At 43.7% G+C, this 22,683-nt stretch overlaps 1 protein-coding gene across 4 annotated transcripts in view; it reads right to left on the bottom strand.

The window, feature by feature from the left end:
• Nucleotides 1-3,489: 3,489 nt before the first annotated feature.
• Nucleotides 3,490-22,683, bottom strand: part of PLPPR1 (phospholipid phosphatase related 1) — a 353,659-nt gene continuing 334,465 nt past the window's right edge. For all 4 annotated transcript variants that reach the window (XM_064490361.1, XM_010977449.3, XM_064490362.1 and 1 more), the window contains 4 exons: nt 14,560-14,810; nt 11,249-11,425; nt 7,607-7,738; nt 3,490-4,602 (listed from right to left, as the gene is read on the bottom strand). In XM_064490361.1, the coding sequence (XP_064346431.1) occupies nt 4,570-4,602; nt 7,607-7,738; nt 11,249-11,425; nt 14,560-14,810 (593 nt within the window). In that variant the 3' untranslated portion in view covers nt 3,490-4,569. The remainder of the gene's footprint in view (nt 4,603-7,606; nt 7,739-11,248; nt 11,426-14,559; nt 14,811-22,683) is intronic.

The following is a 22,683-nucleotide window of genomic DNA, read 5'->3' as shown; positions in this document are numbered from 1 at the left end:
CGCCAAACCCTTCCCCCAACCCCACCCGCCGCCAGTCTCTGAGGGTCAAGAAATAGGAGATAGAGGTGGTCTCCCCCTCTCATACCGGCTGGGGAGCTACCCAAACAGGTGGGGCAGTATTCCTTCAGGCAAGAGCCCACTGGGGGATTTGAATGCTGAAACTTGGGTGGCCAATGGTATTGATCTGGGTCCACTCCCCCTTTTCAATTTCAAATTTACTTCATTGGAAGAATAATATGCCAGTTTACAGAGATGACCCAAAGGGAATGGAAAACCTTTTTTTCTTCAGTTTCTTGCAGCCCACAACCCAACCTGGGCAGATGATTGAGTTTATTAAATATCCTTATTTCACAAGACTGTCGGATGGTGCTGGATAAAGCCAGAGAGGAGGCAGGTGGGCTTCATGCAGAAACCCTGGCGGCCCGGTACAGGATGCGCAAGTGTAGCTGGACCAACAGTGGATCCTAATTGGGATGTAATGCTGGGGAGAGGCCAAACCTTGAACCCTATCCAGGTCGCATTCTTGCGGGATTGTAAAGAAGGGCGCTAGCACAAAGAAGCCTCAATAAAGAACAGGAGGTAAAAGAAACCAAATGAAGATCCTTCAGAATTTCTAGAAAGGGTCGTTAGAGCACACAGGCATATGCAGATATAGACCCTGAGGACCCAGGGAATTTAAAGATGGTGAATATGACTTTCATTGGTCAGAGCTCCCCTGATACACAGAGGAAAATGCTAAAAGGTGGGAGGGGCTTTAGGAATGCTGATGTCTCATCTTGTTGAAACTGCCTTCAAAATTTTTAATGGCAGAGACCAGACTCAGGAAAAAGGATCAACAGAGAATGAAACAACAGGCCACCCTGCTGGCAGCTGCCTTAACACAGGGGAAAGCTGGACCAAATTGAGGACCCCTACGAGGGACTCAGCAAAAGGTAGGAGGCCCCAAACTTCCACTTAAGTGGGTCACCCATCGTTGGGTGCCATTCTGGCTTTCTTTCAGTTCTACAGGTATATAAAGCACTTTCTTGCCCCAGGACATTTGTACATGTTGTTCCTTTGGCCTCATTCTTTTACTACTTGGTCTAGTCACCTCCTACTCATTCTAATGTATACATCAGTTTTAAGAAGATATAGCACTCTATCTTGCCCCATCTAAATCAGGTCTCCCTCCAAAGCACTAAGTGATTTGTGGTGGTTCTCGTTTTCTTCCACTTGACTCTAAATTCCCTGATGGGAAGAAGTAGGTCAATTTTGTGGCATATTCCCAGTTTTTAACATGAGTCTTGACACTTAATAGATGTTCATTAAATTCTTAACGATTGTATCGCTTGATCCTGGGACATCTGGATCAAGAACTCGGATACAAGCAAGAGATTTGGGGTTGATTACAAAATTCCTATCATAGTAAGTGACAGACTAGTTCCAGCACACATCTGGAATTCTGCAGGGCAGGAATGGTGCACCAGCCTTAACGTAACCTGTTCCCTAAAACAGACTAGGGCAATGTGGTATTTGTGTCTTCCTCCAAGTTTCTTAACATCCTTGAGAGGTTCTGGTAGTTGATGATAATAGGGAAATCAAGGGGCTTTTTAAAACAAAAATGGTACTCCTGGCTTTTCCGCTCTTTAAATCATTCGTGTTGCCTGCGCCTTCTCCTTCTACGTATGGGATTATGCCCGTTGGTGTTCTCTGATTCAGTACAGCTACATACGGCCTTCTGTCTGTCAGCCTCATAAGCAGATCTCTAGAACTTACCAAGAGAGGCACCCACATGTTGGTAACTGCCGAGTGCCGTTTCCTCAGCCTTACTATTTCTGTAACTAAATACATTTCTTTTTCATCTACCTTTAGGCTTCATTCAAACTTCTCTTCATTTCCAAGTGAGTGATAGTTTCTTTCAGGCCAGTTAAGTGGAAGACTGGAATCAATCTGTTTGACGAACTTTAACTGTTTTGCTCCATCAGGTCCTGTTCTGGGTGAGGAATCAGAGAAATGAAAGGTGTCATAAACACCCTGAGGGGCTGATGGTCTCACAGGTTGCTATGACCACGAATTTTATAAGCCCTTTTGTTGTGATAGTGACCACTTGTCCTACTTAGACAGAGGGCTTTGTCCTTGGCCAGGAGGCCCATATAGAGGGGTCCCTAGTCCTGAGAAATGAATCCCAGATGGCAGGCTTAAGAGATCCACGTGAGGCCTGTGAAGTAACTTGGGGCTAAATAAGGAAACACACGGGGGTTGCCTTGTGCTGATGGAAAGAATCAGACCCTCAGTGATGTCAGGGGTGTGAGCCCAGAGATGGTGCTTAGTTCCAGGTGCCCAGTGTGGTGGTCCATGGAGCATCATTCACTGACTCATGTACCAGTAACTGCACCCCATCCCCAAGGCCAGGAAATTGGGGTCTGTGGCCAGAGATCTCAGAACACTTCTAATAGGTACTTCCAGCTCCAAACCAGAGAGAAGAGTAGAAGGGTAACACTCACTCTGTGAACTCACATTCCTGGAGATACCATCTGGCAGTCAGACATGGAGATGATCTCCCATTGTGATGAGACACAGGTAATGTAAAATCAGTACAGTCTGCCAGTGTTTTTCAGAATGTCTTATAAACAATGAAACAAAATTGAGCTCTCATTGCTGTTATAAAAGAATCATAAATATATATATACAGAAAATGGATCACTCGGAACTTGGGCAACATTATATGGGATGGGAAGGCTCTGAGCTTGCAAATTACTCCCTCTCATAAGCAGAATGCGTCGTTCTCATGATGTGCTTTTGTCACCTACACTGTCCCCTGAGGCTCCTAATGAGCTAGATGACATTGGAAAACCCTCTGAAAAGATGTGGCTTGGCTTGGAGGTATCTTGATGGAGTGGAAAGAGTGGAATTTGGAGTCAGGCAGACCTGGATTCTAATACTAGTCCTGGTGTGTATAGCAGTGCCTTGGGATGGTCACAGCTTCTCTGGGCTCACTGTTTTGAGAGCAACCAGATGGTGGATGTGAAAGCACATGGCCTGGTATCTGGGACCAGCAGAGCTTTCAACACGTTCCTTTCTTGCCCGCTTCCCCAGCATTTAGTCAGACATCACTCAAACGACGTGTGTGAGTGCGTACGTATGTAAGTGTAAGTAAGTTGATGCCAGAATGAGATGCGGGACTAGGGGACGTTTTAGCAGTGGTAACTTTGGTTCCTAAAAATGCCTATTGGGCTGAAGACAAAGGGAGCTTGCTAGGCATCCAGAATGTGCTTCTGAGTGTCTTAATTTCAAGAATTCTTTTACAGTGCCTAAACACACTCTTTCTCTCTTTTTTTTTTCTTTCTCTTTTTCTCTCATGAAAGGACATGTCAGTCATGCATCCATTGGGGTTTCTCAGTGGCCATGGAAATGAAAAGGCTAAACATTTACTGAGGTCAAAGTCATTGTGACTCTTCAAATAACTTTGCCCAGCAGATGAAGCTTAAAACAAAGGACAATGAGCCAAAATACATTTTGTGATAACTTTTTTTCTTTAGAAAAAAAATATGTACAAAAAAAGCTAAGAAGAACCAACATGGAAGTGTCAAGAAAACATTCTGATAGGTACAGACAAGGGGGCTCCTTTTCTCAAAGGAGTTACACGTTAGTTAATTACCATGCTAGAAAAATGAGATGCAAGTAAAATTCAAGAACAATTAAAAGCCACAAAGTCAAGCTGTTGCTCGGGGCTCCGGGTTGTAGATGCTCATACCCTTTCTGTAAAATAATACTGTGCAAACTGTAAAATATTCATTTCATATAAAGTCCATACAATATGATATACAAAACTGAGTTGACAGGGGAAGCTGGTAGTGGCTTTTCTTTTTTTGCTTTTCCTTTTTGGAAAGAAGGCTTCAGGGTCACCTGCCAGCCCAAGGACGTGACTGCAGAAAGATCTTGAATTAAATGGGAGAGGCCATTATCTAAGACACACCCAGGATTCCCTGCCAATTGTTTGTGTAACCTAAGTGATTTTTATTAGTACATTAACTTAGAATGCAATCACATGTTAAGAGATCAGAACACAAAGTTCCTTTTCAAACCAATATTTCTTTCTACACAGTTGATTTTGAGATTTACCATTAACCAATACTGCCGTCCCTGCAATTCAAAAGTTTCATTAAAATTCAAAAATTCCAGAGGAGGCAGCCACTGTGGTAATAAAAGATTAAAGTGAATTATTATATTAATTTTATTTCTGTGTCTATAAAACTGAAGAAAGAAGGCTGGTGTACAAATATCACAAAACAACATCAACCATTGAATAAATGCGGTTCTTCAATGCACACCTGAACAAGAAGAAAAACTTGTGTAAAATTCTGGCATAAATATATTAAAGCTGACCAAAAAAAAAAAAAAAAAAACAAACCAAAATCAGGGCAAGCTACATCACTTCCTCATACAAAAAAATGTACAAAACATTAGCTTCTAACTAGATAAACATAATACTTGTCTTCACAGTTTGACATCAAGTAACTGTGTGTCTTGAAGTATCGAATTGGAGGGTGATTTAAAAAAAAAAAAACAGCTTGTGAGCCGTCAGCCGTCTCAGGTAACTTCGGTCATGGAGGCAGAGTGGTTCTGCAGACATAAGCAGATAAAACGTTAGTCGGGGTGACTAACCGGTGCACTCTCTCCCCTGGATATCCCTTCCTTTCTTGTCTCACGTTCACATAGGCGCTTGCTTCTCCCTGATACACTCTCCCAAGGCCCCTCAAACTGTTAGCTCTTGAATTCAACCTTCCTAATTTTTCAGCTACAGTAAGATCATCTGTCTTAGATTATCCTTAACTATATTCTATTAGAAACATTCAAAGATCTCAAAGCTGCATCCCGCATCTTTAAAAAAAAAATGTTGTGGCTTTAATATTGAACAGTTTTAATATTTGAAAAATTTCCATGATATATTCTGAGTCATTTTAGTTTAAGGTGTCTTTGAACTTCTAGAGAATGTGGTCTGCGTGATCTAGATTCTTCTTAAAACCTCTTGATCTGCTCTATAGTCTTGCACATGGTCTATTTTTAATGTTTCATGTTTTGAGGAGGATTATATATAATGTGGCTTAAATCAGCCTTATTAATCATCTGTATCTTTATTTTGTTTATTACTGAGAAGTGTTAAAATTTATGACTGCAGCTTTGTCCACCTTCCCTTGTGATTCTATCAACTTTGATGATAGGGCTTGTTCACAGAGTCCTCACCTCTCTTGTTTTACATAACTTACATATAACCCCACCTTTTTTCGGGCCCAAGGCGCTTCTCTTTGGTGTGAACATAAAACCCCTAGTCCATGGGATTGGTAAATACCTTAGGAAATGGTGGCTTTAGATCTAATTATTATGGGTTTCCTGATTCCTGTTTTCAGGACACGAGATTTATGTTATATTCTTGAGAGTTCAACTATGAATTTTAGAAACTGAGAATTTTGTACCTCTAATTTGGGTTTTGGTTCTGGCTTGCATCTGTCCATCCATCTAACATTTATTTGACACTTAGTGAATCCCAGGGAATGTGGAGAATAAAAAAGACGTGGTTCATAGGGTTCTGATCCTCCACGATCTGTGTCGACGGGGAGGCGGGTGTCAGGGGACTCTATGGGCATTAACTCTGAGAAGCAGTCACATGAGGGGCCCTGAGGGTGCTTTGGCCCAAGCTTGGAATTCTGGAAAGGCCTCAGATTTCATCCAGATGAAGTGATTCACATGGAAATAAAGATACATGCACAGACTTGAAGTTCAACTACTGCCTGTAGTGAACAATAAATTATATTAAAAAAAAAAACTTTTATCTATATTGTCAACAGTAGGTTTTGAAACCCTGTTGGGCACTTCATTTTTCAATGTACGTGGAATCCCCATGGTCAACTATGAATGGTCCTGAGGGAGAGGAGAGAAGGCTGGAGAAGTCTCGACACAGAGGTGATGCTCGAGCAGTGTTGGGTAGAAGGGCGGAGTGGAGAGAGGGTGCTCGTAGACCAGGACGTTGAGGGCACAGTGGACAGCGAGCGTTTACAAGGACAGCCTGACATGTTTGTGGAACTTGGCAAACACTGCAGTTTGCCTTTTGACTTCACCTTTGTCGCTAGTTGCTTCATCTCAGAAACAGAACCACTCTGACCTCACCGGGTAAAAGAACACGATAGGGAAGAAAAACTCGGGGGGTCTATTTCACAGTTTCATTACAAGGCTTCATTACTGAGCTAACTTGCCATTCAGCCTGCATTAACTGCAGATGAGTGAACCAGTAATGCATTTTTCAGAATTTTATTTCTAATTAGGCCAACTCAAAATTCTCACCTTAATACAGGTGAAGGGAAAGCAAACTAAATACTTGGCACTGGGTTTAATGGAGAGCCCTAAATATTTTTCCTAAGATGAAAATTGCTTTTTTTTTTTCCGATTCAGTCATAAGGTTAGAATTCATTAAATGTGAGATAGGATAGTTTCTCAGGTGTCTGACAGTTAGTAATCTTTAAATAGTGAAATATTTTCTACCTTACTGATAAGTACACGATAATTCCAGGGAGAGGGGATTGGCTTTTCTCTCGTACTTTGTAAAAATAAGGAAGCGCCCAACACAACGAGGTGTCAAGGGAAACAGACAGTTACAGGAGATAAACGCTGTAGTGGGACTCGGCTACCTACAAAAAGTGGCACGAGAACAAAAACCCTGTTTCGTTACAAGTTGTCCCTGCCCCGTCGGCTTAAAGAGCCGCTCACCCCAGCTCTCCCACTTGCTGCGTGGCCTTGGGCCGGTGATGACGCCCTCATACGCCTGTCTCTGTGAAGTGGGAACTATCTTGTTGATTCAGTAAGTTCTTGTTCAAAAACAAATACATTCGTAAAGCACCCAACTGTCTCAGGCAAGTCAGTGCCTGAAACCACATCTTTCAGGGCCCCTTCCAGTTGGCGAGTCTTCTCCACCGCTTTCCCTGTCTTAGAATAAATTTTTTCTTCCTTTGTATTCACAAAGCACTTTGTGCCTCTGATTTGGCATGCAATATTATAATGATTCATTTATATACACCTTTCCTGATCATCTGTGAGTTCCTTGAGACTAGGTCTGTGTGGCTAATTATTTTTTTCATCTTGGGTGTGAAGCAAGGTCCTGGTGTAAGTGATCAGCAAGTACTGTTACACTGAGTTTTTCATTGTCATCAAAATAGATCCAAAAGGACACTTAGTCACCCTTTTTTTTTTTTTAAATGTGCTTCCAGTCTACATCTATCACTGGATGTAACAACCTTTTTCTTTCCAAATGTCCTAGTTACTAAATCAAATTGGCCTCTCACATGATTGGGCTAAATTTCACAAATATGCTATTACATTGGATGTCAAGTTGTCCTGAAGCAGCTGGGGTTTAAGTCAGACACCACTAAGAACTTCCTGAGGAGTCACGATGGCCAAGCCACAGAACGAATCCAGGACTAGCTGAGGGAAGTTGTTGGGGCCGTTTCCTCCTATGTTGATGGCACTGGGTGGGCTCTGCTACGTCCTGTTTCCGGCAGGGGAATGGAGTGGCTGACCTCCCAAGGTGAGCGGCCGTGAGCCTCTGGGCTTGGTTTGCTAAAACACTTTACTATACCTGTGCACTTAAGGTTTCCAGAGGGCTTTCTATCCTTGGGAAAGCCATCAGGGGTACTCCACGGGGGTCCTCGGGTTTGGGTTTGGAAGGAGATCCTTGTGTTCCTTTAAAGTTATGGACCACACACATTCCCTGCAGGATGAGGGGAAAGAAGGTTGGGGTCAGACTGCAGCGACCATGGCTTGGCCATCTCTGAGGTTGGCAGGTCCTTCCCTTAGAATCAATGCATAGTGATATTTTCCTTTGAGCCAGTGGGCAGGGACCATGGAAAGACCTTGGCCATGGTCCAGTGTGTCTGCCAAGCACATTCGAGCTGCTGCGGGAGCATCTGCTTGGTCACTAGATGGCCAGTGATAATCAATCCACCCCATTGAGCCTGTTTCATCACCTGTAAAATGGGAATAATACTTACCTCGCAGACTTGGAACCATTAACACAGTGAATGTAAACCACCTCATCCCAGCTGTGTGTCTGGCATTGTCTTGAGGGTGTTCCCTTATTTAACACACTCAACAATCTACAAGGGAGGTATTATCAACTTAGGTGAGGAGGCACAGAGAATTTAGATAACTTGCCCAAGTTTAGAGATTTAAACTCAGGAGCCTCTAAATGGTATTTTGCCCCTGAATAAGTACCAGACGTAGAGCAAATATTCAATATTAGTCTAACTTATCTAAGATCAGCCTTAAATTATGACTATTTCTTGAGATTAAATAAGTCATTAGTGGCACTTCTGCTTCCCTTAAAAACCTTCCCCTTTAAATGACTACCCACTTTATTTCCTACTGAGGCTCCTTCGTAACTGACCGTGTCCTTACCCTCTTCTGTCTCTTCCATATTCTCTCTCCATTGTTCTGCATCTTAGTTTCTATACCCAGTGCCTTTGAATCCTTCCGGTCGCTCCTCAAGGCCTCAGAACACTGATGTGAATATTCTCTGCCTGGCTTTCCTCCATCTCCCTGTCCAGCTCTGCTTCAACGCCCTCCACTCAGGAAATGGGAGAGTGGAGGGGGCAGGAGCTCTGGGTGGAGAGACCCAAGTCACATTCATGGCTTACTGGTTGGGAGGCCATTGGGCAAGTCACTTAATCTTTGAACCTCACTTTCCTCATCTATAAAATGAGGCTAAGAATACTCTTAGGGCAAGATAAACGAAGAAACAAGAAATAAATGAACACACACACAGATTGGTTACCAGAGGGGAAGTGGGCTGGGGGGAGGGCAAAATAGGTAAAGGGGGGTCAACTGTATGGTGACAGATGGAAACCAGACTCTGGATAGTGAGCATTCTGTATCCAGAAGTCAAATTATAGTGTTGTACACAGGAAACTTACATAATATTATAAACCAGTTACCTCAGGAAAAAAACATACTGTTAGGGTTGTCCTGGGAGCACACGATGTGGTATATATAATATAAAATGTATACAAAATGTAGGTCAGGTAGTAATTGCTCAACTTAAAGCTCTCTCCCCCGCAGCCCCACCTGCATCTCGTTCACGGGAAACACAAAACCATGCGCAGAGCTGCAGCTGTGCTGTTCCCAGACTCCTCCTCTGTGTCCCCGAGGGTCTCTGCTTTGGGACTCTTCCATACTTTTCTACAACATCCCCCCCTCCCATTTCCCAGCCGGGTGTGTGTGCATGTGAGGTTGCACGTGCAGATCCAGTGGCAGACGGTGTGGTCTGTCCCCTGCCAGAGCAACGCACTAGCAGGCAGGGTCTCACAGAAAGATCAGCAGTGGAAAACAAATTTCGACATTTGCCGCCAATTGGGATGGCAGTAGTGCGAGATCAAACAGGAGCTAAGTGGGAGGGAACAGCTGCAAGTTACAGAGAACACAAGGTTAAGGTTAAAGCGGAATTTCTATGTGGGGCCTTGGCAAACACAAAGTTTTCAGGTTTCAGCCCATAAAGACCCCGTGGAATGGCTTGGGACAGCCAGCACTTTGTTTTCTCTCTAGTGGGGGAGGGCTGGGTCCAGGACTGAGGAACAGCAAAAGGGCTTGGCTTTTCTTTGGAGCCCAAGCCTTCCTCTGTGCCCCAATGATCTCCTTGAAAAGCCTCTCTTCAAGTCACATGCATTCTCTTCCTCTTCAAAAAAAAAATGATTTTAGGAAAACAGCCTCTGAGGTATTAATATCTCAGGATCATCTCGGCACCACTCTGCCTGCTGCTTCACCCAGAGGACTGGCATTTAATTCCCTCGCCTTTCACTTTAGAGTGAATGACTCCACCCATTAAAAATACCTGTGAATTAGTATAGAGCTTGCCAATTAATGTTCTGAGTAAACGCGAGCATTTCCTGTGTGTTTCTTACCAGGTCAAAAAGTTGGGAAACTCTCAAGTTAGAGGTTGGGAGAGGCATCTGTGTATTGTATATGTTGGGGAGGACAGACGTACAAAGTCTCTGCATGGGAGGGGGACAGGACAGGGATGAGTTAGGTCATAGGCCTGTAAAATCCATCTACGTGTGATGCCAGGCTTAATCAGTGCTTTAGACCAGAAAGGGCAGTCTGGGAGGAAGGACACCCAGACTTTGGTGGCCTCTGTCTCCTAGGGGAAGCTTGCTGAATATTATCTGGAGATTCATTTCATGGACAACACGTGAGGCTCCAGGCCTACTGATTGTAAATCCTTCTGGGTGTATTTTAAATCTTTGAAGATAATTTAAAAAGCTGCACCTCTATGGTGTGCCCACACAGTGGAATACTACACAGCAAGAAAAAGGGTTACTGATACATGCTTATGACATGGATATGAATCTCAAAAATTATTCTGGGTGAAGGATGCTAGAAAAAGAATACATGGAATATTGTATGATTCCATTTATATTAAATCCTAGAAAAGGTAAACTAATATAGAGTGACAGATGATCAGTGGTTCCTTAGGAATGAGGGGAAGGAAAGGGTAGGAGTGAAGGATGTATTTGTATGTCAAGTTGATGAAATTATACACTTCATGAGCCATATATTGTATGCCTATCATACCTCAAATCTATTAAAAAAAACCCACCCCCCCAAAAAATCCCCCAAACCCAAACAAAACCCAAAAAAGATTAAAAAAAAAACAAACTAATAAGAATTAACCAAAACCCTTCTCCAGGAAGAGTGTTACACGTGGTTGAGAAGCTGCCTATAGTGGAAGTAAGATGCCCAGGAGGCATGTTCAGGTAACAGGCCTGACAAGTCTGGGTGTGGTTAGCAGAGGGGTTTCCTACTTCTGGGTGGGATATGCAAGTCTGGCCAAAGCTGGTTCTTGAAATGCTGGACAAGGAGCTGCCTGCTTCCACCAGCACTTTGTTCTCTGTTCTTCCTTAAGCAGCAGTTAGCTTATGCTCCCAGTATGTCCTGAACAAATATTTCAAGAACTATGGGCTGAAGGTACTAGTCTGCCCAGCCCCAGCCCCAAGCCCAGGATTGCAGGAAGTGGAGCAACCCTATCCCGGACAGCAGAGGGAATAGGCAGTCGTGTTTGTGAAGGAAAGGGGACGTGACTCTGGAAGAATAACTGTAACTCACAAAGGTGGGGCCAGAGGAACTTGGACAAAGACTGTGGCGCCTGGGAAACTTGACTAGCTGGGATCCCGGGCGGCCTCTCAGAGGGCACAAGAGGGACAAAGCAGGAAGAGGGAGGCTGACCTACCAGAAACAGGGCCACAGCGGTGCCCAGGATGAAGCCCGCGATCACGTCGGAGCAGTGGTTCCGATACTCAGAGACCCGGTTGAGGCCCGTCAGGAAGGCTGTGCAGAGGGTCCCGAGGCACAGCACCGGCTTGGCCAGTCGGCTGCTCTTGGTCTTGATTGTGCTTGTAATGTACATCTGAAACAGGCCAGAGACCGGCGTGTGACCGGGCAGCCTCTGCACACGGGGCATGTACCCACGTGCCTGCACACACACCAGCACACGCAAACACCAACGCAAGAACGACAAACAAATGTACATGGGTCATGGTGCTTCATTCTCTGGTGGGCCCGGGAACAGAAGTGACAAGGACACCAGTGACTGCATAATGATCGGGTTCAAAATATGCAGTTTTTATGCAACAAATTAAAGAATCACTCAGGGAGTTAGATAAGAGTCTCAGATGACAAATCTATGAGAATGAACTTTATGGAGAAGGTCAGCTGGGTCACTGGCAAAACATTTCACTTTTGGTGTCCCCCATAGTCTTAGCTGATTTTTCATACTTTCAATGAATATAAAAGGGTTGGCTGATTTGGTTGATTGACGGAATTAGAACTTCCAAACCAGTGTCACACAAATAGGTTTCAGTTATGCTCAGAAGTTGAGTCTTACATGCCTTGGTTTAGCCGTGATCCGCTCTATCCATTCATTTACTCTAGGATATTTTAAATTTTTCTGTGTGGGCCACAACATGTGAAAGGTTGGGAAGACCTAATGTAAATAAAGGATGACGCAATTGATGATACCTGAGATGCAGACTGTTCTTATTCCACTGTGAGGATGTGGGGAAGACTCCTGAGTATTTCATAGGCTCAGTTACCAAATGTGTGTGTCTCTGGTGGCTTAGTGTCAGAAAGATGTGCCTCTTTCAAGCAAGTCAACACTCTCATATAAGCTTTGGTAATGGTTACAAGAAACCACTAGAGGGCGTTATTGATCCACCATCTCTTAACAAATGTGACAAATGAGTTTGCAACCCAGAAAAATAGTATGCCAATACTTAGATGACAGTCTCTCATGTGTTTGTAAGGCCTGAGCACCTGTGAGTTCACACAGATGCATTTCAAAGTATTACAGTGGAAACTTCCTAGAATGATCCTTCAACGCTGGCGTGAATACACGAAGATGGGATTCTCTTTATTGTGTGTAACAGATACCCTCCAAAACTGGTGAGATCAGAGTTGCATAAGTCAGAGCATGTCATTACACCACTCTGAGGCTGTGCAGGAAATGCTACTTAACACCTATGCCAGATACTTAGTTTTTCATGCTTCTATTTTTTTAAACCCTGCATCCTTTATAAATCTTTCCTTATAAACTATTAAGAACATGGGCCTATGGTTAGTTAGTACTCTTCACAGTGTTAACTAGTCCTTAGGAAATCCTTGTTGACTAACTTCTGAAAGCACTTCACACATAATAGGGGCTCAGAAAACGTTGACACAGTTGGGATCTTGTGTCAGGGTTTATCTGATTATAGTCTGTCTGTGGGGCATGGCTTGAATTGGATTATATCTGAATCCTTGAAAATGTGCTATAGCAGCAACTATTCTTAGATAACTATACTTCTTTCTTCCTAAAAGAAATTTATATCTTATTTGATGAGACAGTAGTTTATTATGAGTAACAGATTTATTTCTATAGCGGGGTTGTAAAAATCAATTTCACACAGCAATGACTTGAGTCTGATTAGAAATACAGAAAAAGGTGCAAGAGTATATGGCTTCATATAACTTAGGTTCCAGATCATTTAGGACAAACCAATATTTTGAAAACTGGAGGCTATGACAAATGCCAGAGAAGACTGTTTAAAAAAGACCTGGCATCGATTTTTTTTTTTAGTTGGGGGAGGGGGTAAAGCTAAATAAAACCTCACTGAGCTACAACAGATCTGTTTTGTAAATTGAGGCTTCTATATTACTTATGTTCATGTTTCCTTAATGTGGGGGTAGCCGAAGTCATGTCTGTCACCTGTTTATTAAAGAGTAGATCTAAAAGAAATAATTAGACTTTGGGAAACTGATGGTTGGCAAATTGATCCTATAGATGGGGAAATGGGACAAAAAGGAACCATTGTTTTAAAGAGAATATTCAGCAATTTCTCTTAGACTCTATTAAACAGATGAGACCTGTAGTCAGGCGCCTTTTCCCACCCTGAGTGCATGTATTTGGGGTGATGGCGGGAACAATCTTGCATCAGAAGTGGACTCCATAGACAGTGCAGTTACTGCCACTGTGGGGGATGGGAACGTGCTCCCTGGGGCTGGGGCGAGGCACACTTAGTCTCCGGGAAGAATGCAGAGTGTGAAAGGGGTCTTTCCTCTGCCTTCTCTCATCTTTCATTGAGAATCATCAGAGTATCATAATCTGAATATAAAATAAGTTGAAGGGAAAGGGGTGTTTTCAGCCCATAGTCCCTCATCCACAGGTAAAGGCACAGGGTATCTGGCAGTGGAAACTCTGCGCTGATCCCTCTCCTTCTATACTCTTGGTTTTAAGGAAGTAGAGGCCAGACAAAGATGAAACAAGGTCATTTCTAAGCAGATGCAATTAAAGTGTAGGAAAAAAAGATGGACACCATCGTTTCGTCTATTTTCAGAAGTGAGACATGCTTTGGGCTTTCTCTGTCATGAGAGCAAAACATTTAGAATATTATACCCAAGTCGGGGCAGTCAAAGCCCATGTGATCTGGGGAGCAATGAGAAGTAAACTTTCGGGTGTTGGGGGTCTTGTAAGGTCACCCGTCTGTCCTGCTAAAGTGATCGAGGAGAATGTCTGGAGGAGCAGAGGAGAGCTGTGTGTCTATCTCGGGTCTGCTGTGTGCCCGGCAGCCGTTCACACGAGGCCCACGCCTGCAAACTTGTACACAAGTGTGAGAAATGTGTGCTGTTCTGGAATCAACCAAAACTTGGGCAAAGAGTGCTGTTGTAGGCAATAATAGGATCCCATACCCGGTGCCAGGAGCCAGGGTCTCAGCTCTGACTGCGTTCTTAGCTATTCTCTGGGCCTCAGTTTCTGCATCTGTGAAATGGGAGGATTTGACTAAGTGATTAGCAACAGTCTTTCCGTAGTTAACATCCCCTGGCCAGTCTTCCATTGGGATGTTGGGGGAGGGGTGGGCAATAGCATGATATAACAAAGGAGAAACATTGGGATATGACTTTAAAAATCACTATAAGTGACTGTAATGAAAGAATAGGGGGTGAGGCTGGCAGAGACCCATCAGCCAAAACTGGACTTGGGAGAGACGGCAAGACGTGCGTACTCACCGTGGCGTATAAGGCGGAGTAAATGCTCAGAGCAGCGTGCTTGGAGGGGAAGGACCTCCGAGCCTTCTCTATCACTCCCAGGTCCCCAGTGCAGATGTTCCCGCTGCTGATGAACTGCTGGTGTGCCCGGCAGTCACTGCTGGTGTAGTTGGGCTTGCACACCGTCAGGAAGTACGGCGTTAGGTGCCCCGTGACCACTTGTCCGGCGTTTACAAAGATGTCAGTAGCAAAAAGCCCAAAAGCAAATACCCCTATAGGGAGATTTAAAATAATTAGGAATGTTGACGTACACCATCGACAGGTTTTGTCCCTGAGAGGAAGTCACAGTGGTGGAAGTCCACGACCGTCTATCAAATGGTCCTCCCCAGTCAAACTGTCCCCTCACGCTTGTCTTTCCAGGGAGTGGTGCCTGCTTCCCAAATCACTGTTCCTTCCAAACTGACACAGTCAGGCTGTTGTTAGCATTTTATTATTTTGTGTAAGTAAATTAGAAGCAGCATGTTGGAAGGAATTTGAATTTTGAAGTCATACAGAGCTGGGCTCCGGTCCCACCTTTGGTGGCTCATCCACAGGGTAAGCTATTTACCTTCCCTGAGTCTTGGTACCCTTATCCCCAAGTGGTTGGGGGGAGTGATACCTCAGAAAGGAGTTGGAAAGATGAAACAAAATATGTGCAAAATCCCCACTAGGGTGCCTGGCATTAAGCCGTTACTCAACATCACTTCTCTTTCCTTCTATAGAAAATATCTTCTCCCTGGTCCTGTTGGAAATGTAAACACTCCTTGGAGGAGTTATCGTGGCAGATGAGAGTGAACGAGGTTGTTAGGGAGCTGTCCCTAAAAGAGAGAAAAAAGATCACTCCAGAAACCTTGATTGAACTGAATGTTTCATTTGACATTGGAAACAGAAAATGAGGAGGAAGGGTGTTAACACACTAATGTTGATTGTTTCCATTTCCTATAAACTTCTGTAACAAATTACCACCAACTGAGTGGCTTGAAACAATACAAATTTATCCTCTTACAGTTCTGGAGGTCAGAGGTCCAAAATAGGTTTCACTGGGCTAAAATCAAAGTGTTGGCCGAGCTGTGCTCTTCCTGGAAGTGCCTGAGTGGAATTCGCTCCTCGCCTTCCCCAGCTTCCTGCCTTCATTACTTGACTTGCCCCCTCCCCGCATCATATCCTGTGAGCTCTGCTTCCATCGTTACGTTTCCTTCCCTGACTTTCACTCTCTTGCTTTCCTTTTATAAGGACCTTTTGTACATTGGGTCCACCTGAATAATCTCAAGATCCTTAATCTAATCACACATGTAAGTTCCCTTTTGTCACATAAGGGAACATATCCACAGTTCCCAGGGGTTAGGGCATAGACATTTTGGGGTGGGGAAGGCATTATTTTGCCTACCATGCTGACTTGGCCATTTGGCCAAGTACCCTGTGGGTAGGCTACACTTTCTGGATTTTATCTGTTCTCTGGTAAATTCCACAGTATTACAGGATTACCCCCAACAAGCTTGAACATGGATAAGCAGAATTCCTTATAGAAAGTTGCAGCACTGAATTGTTTCAAAGGCTATACACGCATCTATAGATGATCTGTGGACTATTTATTGTCTGTTTAACACATCAAGAGCAGCTGTGCAGAGCCAGGGTACGTACAAGTCACTTGAAGAGATGAAGATGACTTTTCAAATGCAACTCAATTATGGGAGAAGTTGGCAAGCGTGAGAGGTAGCATTAACCCTTGTAAATGTCAAGGATCTGCTATAGTTCAATTAAATTCCTATCCAATTTTGACTTCCATATTCAATGTCTTGAATCTGCAAATTGTGCTGATGTCAGCACCCCAAAGTCAATCCACTGGAGCAGAAGTGAGGACAAGTTTGGCTGAAAACTTCATCCGGTTTTCATTTTGTCCTGTGTTGATAGCTATAATTTTCTTTGTGGCTTTGCCAGGATGTGCTTTATCACAATGAGAACTGGCTCTTTTAATGGCTTCAGTGGGCTCATGCTCCCGGGGTCTGACCTCCGAGAGTAGGCATTCACTGATCATTCGTGGCAATTTTCACCCCCAGGTTCTGGAAGTCTGGATAGAATTTTTTTTAAAACATCTTCAAGCAAGATTCTCAAAGGCCAGGCTTCTAGCTTTTTCAAGGGGCAATAAGTCTGTCTAGACATACTTTTCCAGGAAACTAGGGTAATTTATGGTTTGAAAAGGGAAAAGTAACAGTGTTTCTCTCTGGCATTTTATTTGTCAGAAGTGCTTCCAACTAGGACAAGCTAGCTCTTCCTGAGGCAGGATTCCTAGGCTCCCTGGACAGTGTCTGAAGTGCCAACTCCGTGGTCACAGTGATTCTGGGACAGGCAAAGTTCCACTTTGCTGTCATGGGATATGGTCGCTGAAAGTTGCTGTCTGTCCCCTCTTCTCTTTGCCTCCCCTGGGTTATGTCTGCTTCTCTTGACAGCTTAACAAGCAGTTGCTTCCCAAACATTTCATTCTGGGGCATTTGATGTAGCTTCAGAAAGGCAGCCTGGGGAATCCACCTGCCTGGCCCAGGCCATGCCGGCAAAGTGCAGCGGAACCTACAGCAGCGATTCACAGACAACGGCAGTCATACCGGGCTTTTGTGAGAAACTCCAGCCATTCCTCTGTTACTTAATCCTCAGCCCCTTGTGTGTGTGCTACAAGCCTCAGAGGCTAAAAAAGAGCTTCTTTTGTCCTCAACGTCAGGTAGAGCAGTTTATGGTCCCCAGTACTGCGAATGTATGATTTGAAGGAGATGTTTTTATTTAAAGAGTCTATCCTATCTTGGTGTCTGCAAGTCTTTAAGTGAGATATTCTCTTTGAAATGTTCACAGATACACTTCTCATTCCTGTGACCCTCCCTAGCTGGTTCTCCCTACCTCATGCCTCTCCTCCCAGTGGTGTTCCTTGCTTTAGGGGAGCTGATCACATTTCTGAATGGATTTATAGCAGACACAGAAGTGTAAAAGTGAAGTGATTTTGACTTGCCGGAGCTCTGTGCTTGCGACAACTGCATTGTTTGTTTGGAATTCTGGAAAAGACTTGGAAGGGAAGGCCAAGAACCATGGTCTGGAGGACGAGACCACTGAGGGTCTAAAATAAACCTTAGAATGGAGAAGATTTGTCTGAGGATGTCTTCCGAGGGAGAGACAGAGCCCTGCCTAGCCTGGATGAAGGCATGGAGGGGCCTGCCAAGCTCCCAGCCTCAGGCTGGCATCAGGCCCCGGGAGGCAGGTGACACAAATCTATAAAGTGTATGTCCTGTGCCTCCCAAAGTGTAGCTCAGAAGCCCTGCACACCTTTTAGAGAAGTTCCACATCCAGCATGGTACCAGAGCAACACGGGCCTGTGTTAGCAATGGTGGAAGGAGGGTCAAATTGGTTGAGCCAAAGGGCATCTCACAAGACCTTACATTCTTGCATAGAATAGGGTAAGCAGTTGTGAATTCCCACATGCCTAAGGGGTAAGGGCATTAGAATGCTGAGAGGACCAGGAGGCTAGAAGAAGTCTGGCATTAGGACAGAGATAGGCATCTTTTTCTAATGTCTGTGGTCCCCACAGATCAACTAAGGGAATCTGAGCATGCCTCTTCTTTGTGGCCTAAAAGAATCTGACACCCAACAGGCAAGTCAAAGGAAGAAGAAAAGAGGAAGATTAAAAAGTCCTTCCTTTCTTTGTTTCCCTTCTCAGTGTTTTACCTGGATTCATCTGATCTCAGACAGGACTGCTTTGGACAGATTAGGATCTTTGCTCACTGGTAATTTAGGACATGGAGGTGAAACGCTGTGACCTGGTTCTTGTCATGGAATCAGTGCAGGGTTCCATCTTTTTACTGGACCAAGAATGCAGTAGGGGAAGCAGTGACATAAGCAGGAAATGTGCATGACAAAGGTCTCATCAGCCACAGAGAACTGAGGCACTGGCAGGTGATAATACGGCTCATATCAGGATGCAGTTAGGCCTCCCAAACAAACAGCTGGTCGAAATGCGTAAACCGGAGTGCTTGTAGGTGAGGAGGACTCTGCTGCTTTCCACGGAGGAGGCCTTTGTTAGGAAGCCCAGACGCAGACCGCAGAGGAGCGGTCAGCAGGTGCTGGTCGGGTGAGCAAAGGAAGGAGTCAATTCTTTTTGGCCACAGAGTCTGTGAATTTTGGTGGAGCCTCTGAACTGAACGCCAGTTATTCTATATTAAATGATAAATGTACAATTTTCCAGTTTAAAATTGTACTTTGCCGACAGCCTCTAATGGAGCATCTCTCAACAGTCCACTAAAATATACAAAATGACAGTGAAAAAAGATTGGACACTCATAGTGCCAACCTGATGGAGAATCGGTGAGGGATGCGTCTGTCTGTCTGTCTGTCTTACACACACAGTTTTACCTCATGGAAAACTCGGGCTTCTCAGAAGGCAGAGATCATGCGAGGAAACCTAGGGAGAGATTTCCTTCCTCTCCTCCTGTCTGCCCCCGACTCAGATCCAGGATTTAGACTGCTCAGAAAACAGGGATGCTGGTGCTCCACTGCATGAGTCCTGCTCCTTGAATTTGCCTGGAACTGTCTCTGTCTCCTTCATCTGAATGTGTTTAGAGACACACTCCCGGACAACAACTAGGCAGGAAGCGGCAGGGGTGTTGGCGTCTTGTTTCTAAGAGGAACAGACTCTAAGCAGTGTGTGCTGGGCACCACAGCTCTGCGGGGCCGCATCCTTCTGGCAGTGGGGGTCTGAAGGGATGTCGGGTTCACTGGAGCTGCGGAGCTCTGGTAGAAAGCCTGCTAGCTGGGGACTGGACTCAGCGCTGGGCACGCCAACCTGCTCTCAAGCTTAAGCTCTGAAGAGCCAGCCAAGAGCGAGTCACACTTCTGTCTGCTGAGGGACACTGAGTGTGTACAGATCTTGCCCCACTAAGAATGAATAGGGAGAAATAAATCACGTACAACAAAGGGTCTTTGAAAAAATACCCCTCTTTTAGACTGGTATGGTACCATTATATATATATATTTTTTTAACCTCTTATCCCAGTGGGTTTTTCGCTTGTGTGATGATTCACTATGCCCAGCTCTCCCGTTAGAATCGTAGGACACAAGCTCTAAGAGCAGAGAACACATCTACTTTTGTTCAATGCTATATTCCAAGCACCTCGTAGCAAACTTAGCACACAGCGAGCATTTAACAGATATTTGTGGAGCCACAATGAGTCAACTGCTGAAGAAACTTCAGAGAAGATAAATGGAAGAGGGTAAAAGAGCTTAGCGACGTGTCCACTTTTTCTCGCTCATGCTGGTGTTTCACATCCCTGATTCTACTGAACACAGGGGTGGTATCAAGCCACTTAGCATGTAAGGTGTGGGCATGTTCAATAAACTTCACAAAACCCAGCCTAGTGCTAGGTGCCTGGCAAATAAAGAAGGGAATGGAAAACTGGAACTTTATCAGTGTCTCACGAGTCAGAAGACTTGTAAATCATAATTTGGAAATCAAAGCATCCTCCATTTGCAATGCAGCAGGAATGAGGAAAACACCTTAAATTGGAGCATGAAGATCCATGCTCCATATACAAGAAAGACTTCCTCCTGGGGACATTTGTGAAGCACGAGAGATCTGGGAGTCACGATGCACTTGGGTGCAGTTTTACTTAGACATGCACATCTTTGAGAGAAATCTCCCCATTTCTGATTCTGAAAAGTTGCACTGGTTGTTAGTTCAAATATTAACACACAGGCACGTGAAAGCACGGCTCTTAAATATTTTTCATGTGCAGAAACTAACACAGAATTTTTTTTTTTTAAATGATAGTAGAAAAGACATGGAAACAAGTTAGCTGGGTTAGGTCAGCAGCGGTAACTCTGAAAACGGGAGGGGAGCTTACTCCTTCCTCAACATACATTCTCAGCCTCGGCTCAAACATTTCGATGGCTCTTTTGTCTATGTTAGCAAAACAATGCATGAAAGAATCGAAGAACTACTTTGTTGTGTGAAATGAAATGAAGAATGCTTGAACAGCATCTCGTTTTCAGAGGTTAACCAGCCTTCTGAATCTTCTGTGATAGTTTTTCCACTACGATGTTCAACAAACAAGGAAACTCACCCTCAAATCAGTTCCTGGCCCTTGAGTGGGAAAACTGATGAAGATCGTATCCCACACAAACAGGTACAGGCAAGTGGCATGGGTTCACCAGTGCCATTTTTGGCAATTGAAAGGGATTCTTATGTTCAGTTTCCTCAAAGTATACTCTGATTCAGTCACCAGATTCTAGATCACCTCTTTCATCAAATCACCATTGCAAATGGAATAAAGATACAAAGACATGAATATAGTTCTTTTTTGCTTTTTCTTTTGCCACATTAAGACCCCTAGTGGAAAATCTCAGTGGAGAAAGTCACTCAGCTGCTGCAAATGTGTTCTCAGTTCAGCTGTGAAGATCATTCCTGCAGGAAACAACCATTTCTTAAGAAAAAGAAAAGATGGTGAAGTGTTTTCTCTTTAAACATGTTTTATTGAAACTGGAAGTTTCCTAATGAAGATATTTTATCTGCCGTTACCATGCTCATCCCATTTCCTTGCAAGGAGTACTGAGCTGAGGAGAGAAGAATTTAAGGCTGCCATGAATATGAGGTGACAGTGATGGACAGTGCATGTGCTTACTGTGTACTAGGTATTATTCTAAATATCTTGAAATATTAGTTCACTTCCTCCTCCCACAAGTCTATGAGGTAAACACTCTGATCCCCACATTTCACAGATGAGGAAGTTGAGGCACAGAGAGGTCAGTTAACTCGACTGAGTTCACACAGCTAGTAAGTAGATGAGCTGGGATTAGACACTGAATAGTATGGCTCTAAATTCAAACTTGTATTCACAACCCTCTAAGCTTATGTTTTCATGTATTTAAAAAATATACAGGTAGGCATCAGGCCATGAAAAAAAGCACTTCAGCTCTGTATGCTTGGCAGCAAGCTTGTGTGCGCGCGCACCCCCCCCCCCACCCCAGAAGCACTGAGGGAGAGGCAAGGGTTTAGAGCATTTCCCTGATGAAATGTTTGCTTTATAACAGAACAAGAATCCCTCAATTTCTCAGTCAACAATTTTCCAACAAGACTATGACAGAATACCTAAGATATGTTATCATTGAATGAGGCCTTTTGCTCATTATTTGACAATGAATCTGACTTTTTTCCTAGTATAATACAAACACCATCAATGCAGACTGATCTACACACATCAAATATTATCTTCTGCTTAAAAATAGTTTCTGACAATTGAATGTATCAGTTCCTTGGATAGTTAATTTTGGGGATTCACAGAACAAGACTCTTGTGGTCTCTTTTTCCTATAGATGGCTCAAAAACACCAAAGGCTGACAGCAGTCCACTCGTCTTGATGTCATGGTTTTAATCCTAAAAATAGATGTTAATTAAATCAATTAATCTGAACCTCAGTTACTGTGTGTGTATAACAGGTTTGAAATAGTACAAAATCACTGGGTTTTTATGCAAATCATAGACAATAGTTGTAAAAGGTATTTTGTAAATTGTGGGATCTATATAGGTATTAGTGACCATTATTTTTATAGCTGAGGGATATGGATGTCCTCAGTATTTTAAATGTTGATTATAAAATTATTTTTAAAACAGGAAAGAGATAAGAACACTATAATTCTAACAACCTCAAACATTCAACTCCATGTGTTATTCATCCTTTGTATTAATAAATCGCCTTTTACAATATGATGAGCTGCTGGTTTTGGAAAATACACTGTATTTGTCATTATCACTATGCATCATGGTCAGTGAAGATGAAGGCGAATCTACTAGAAGCCACCCTCCCAATCTTTCTACAAATGAAAGAACAAAAAGACATTTGTATTCCCCCAACACATAGAATTATATGATTCCTTGTTAACATGGTTAATCTCAACAAGAGTGTCTTTGCTGCTCCTCTCTCAGGATCCCTGCTCGGTGCTGTGTCTCTGAGATGTCTGACTCCTCCCTCTCCTGCTAGTGTTTCAGTACCTGCCTCTCAGTCCCCCCAGGCAGTGCGGATCCAAATGCAGAACGACAAAGATCCTAAAAGTTCGCCTGAGGCAGTAATAATTTTA

This window comes from Camelus dromedarius, chromosome 10, assembly GCF_036321535.1.
Source record: "Camelus dromedarius isolate mCamDro1 chromosome 10, mCamDro1.pat, whole genome shotgun sequence".
Lineage (NCBI taxonomy): Eukaryota > Metazoa > Chordata > Mammalia > Artiodactyla > Camelidae > Camelus > Camelus dromedarius.
The sequence above is the reverse complement of the archived record's forward strand: the minus strand, read 5'-3'. Positions and strand labels throughout refer to the sequence as shown.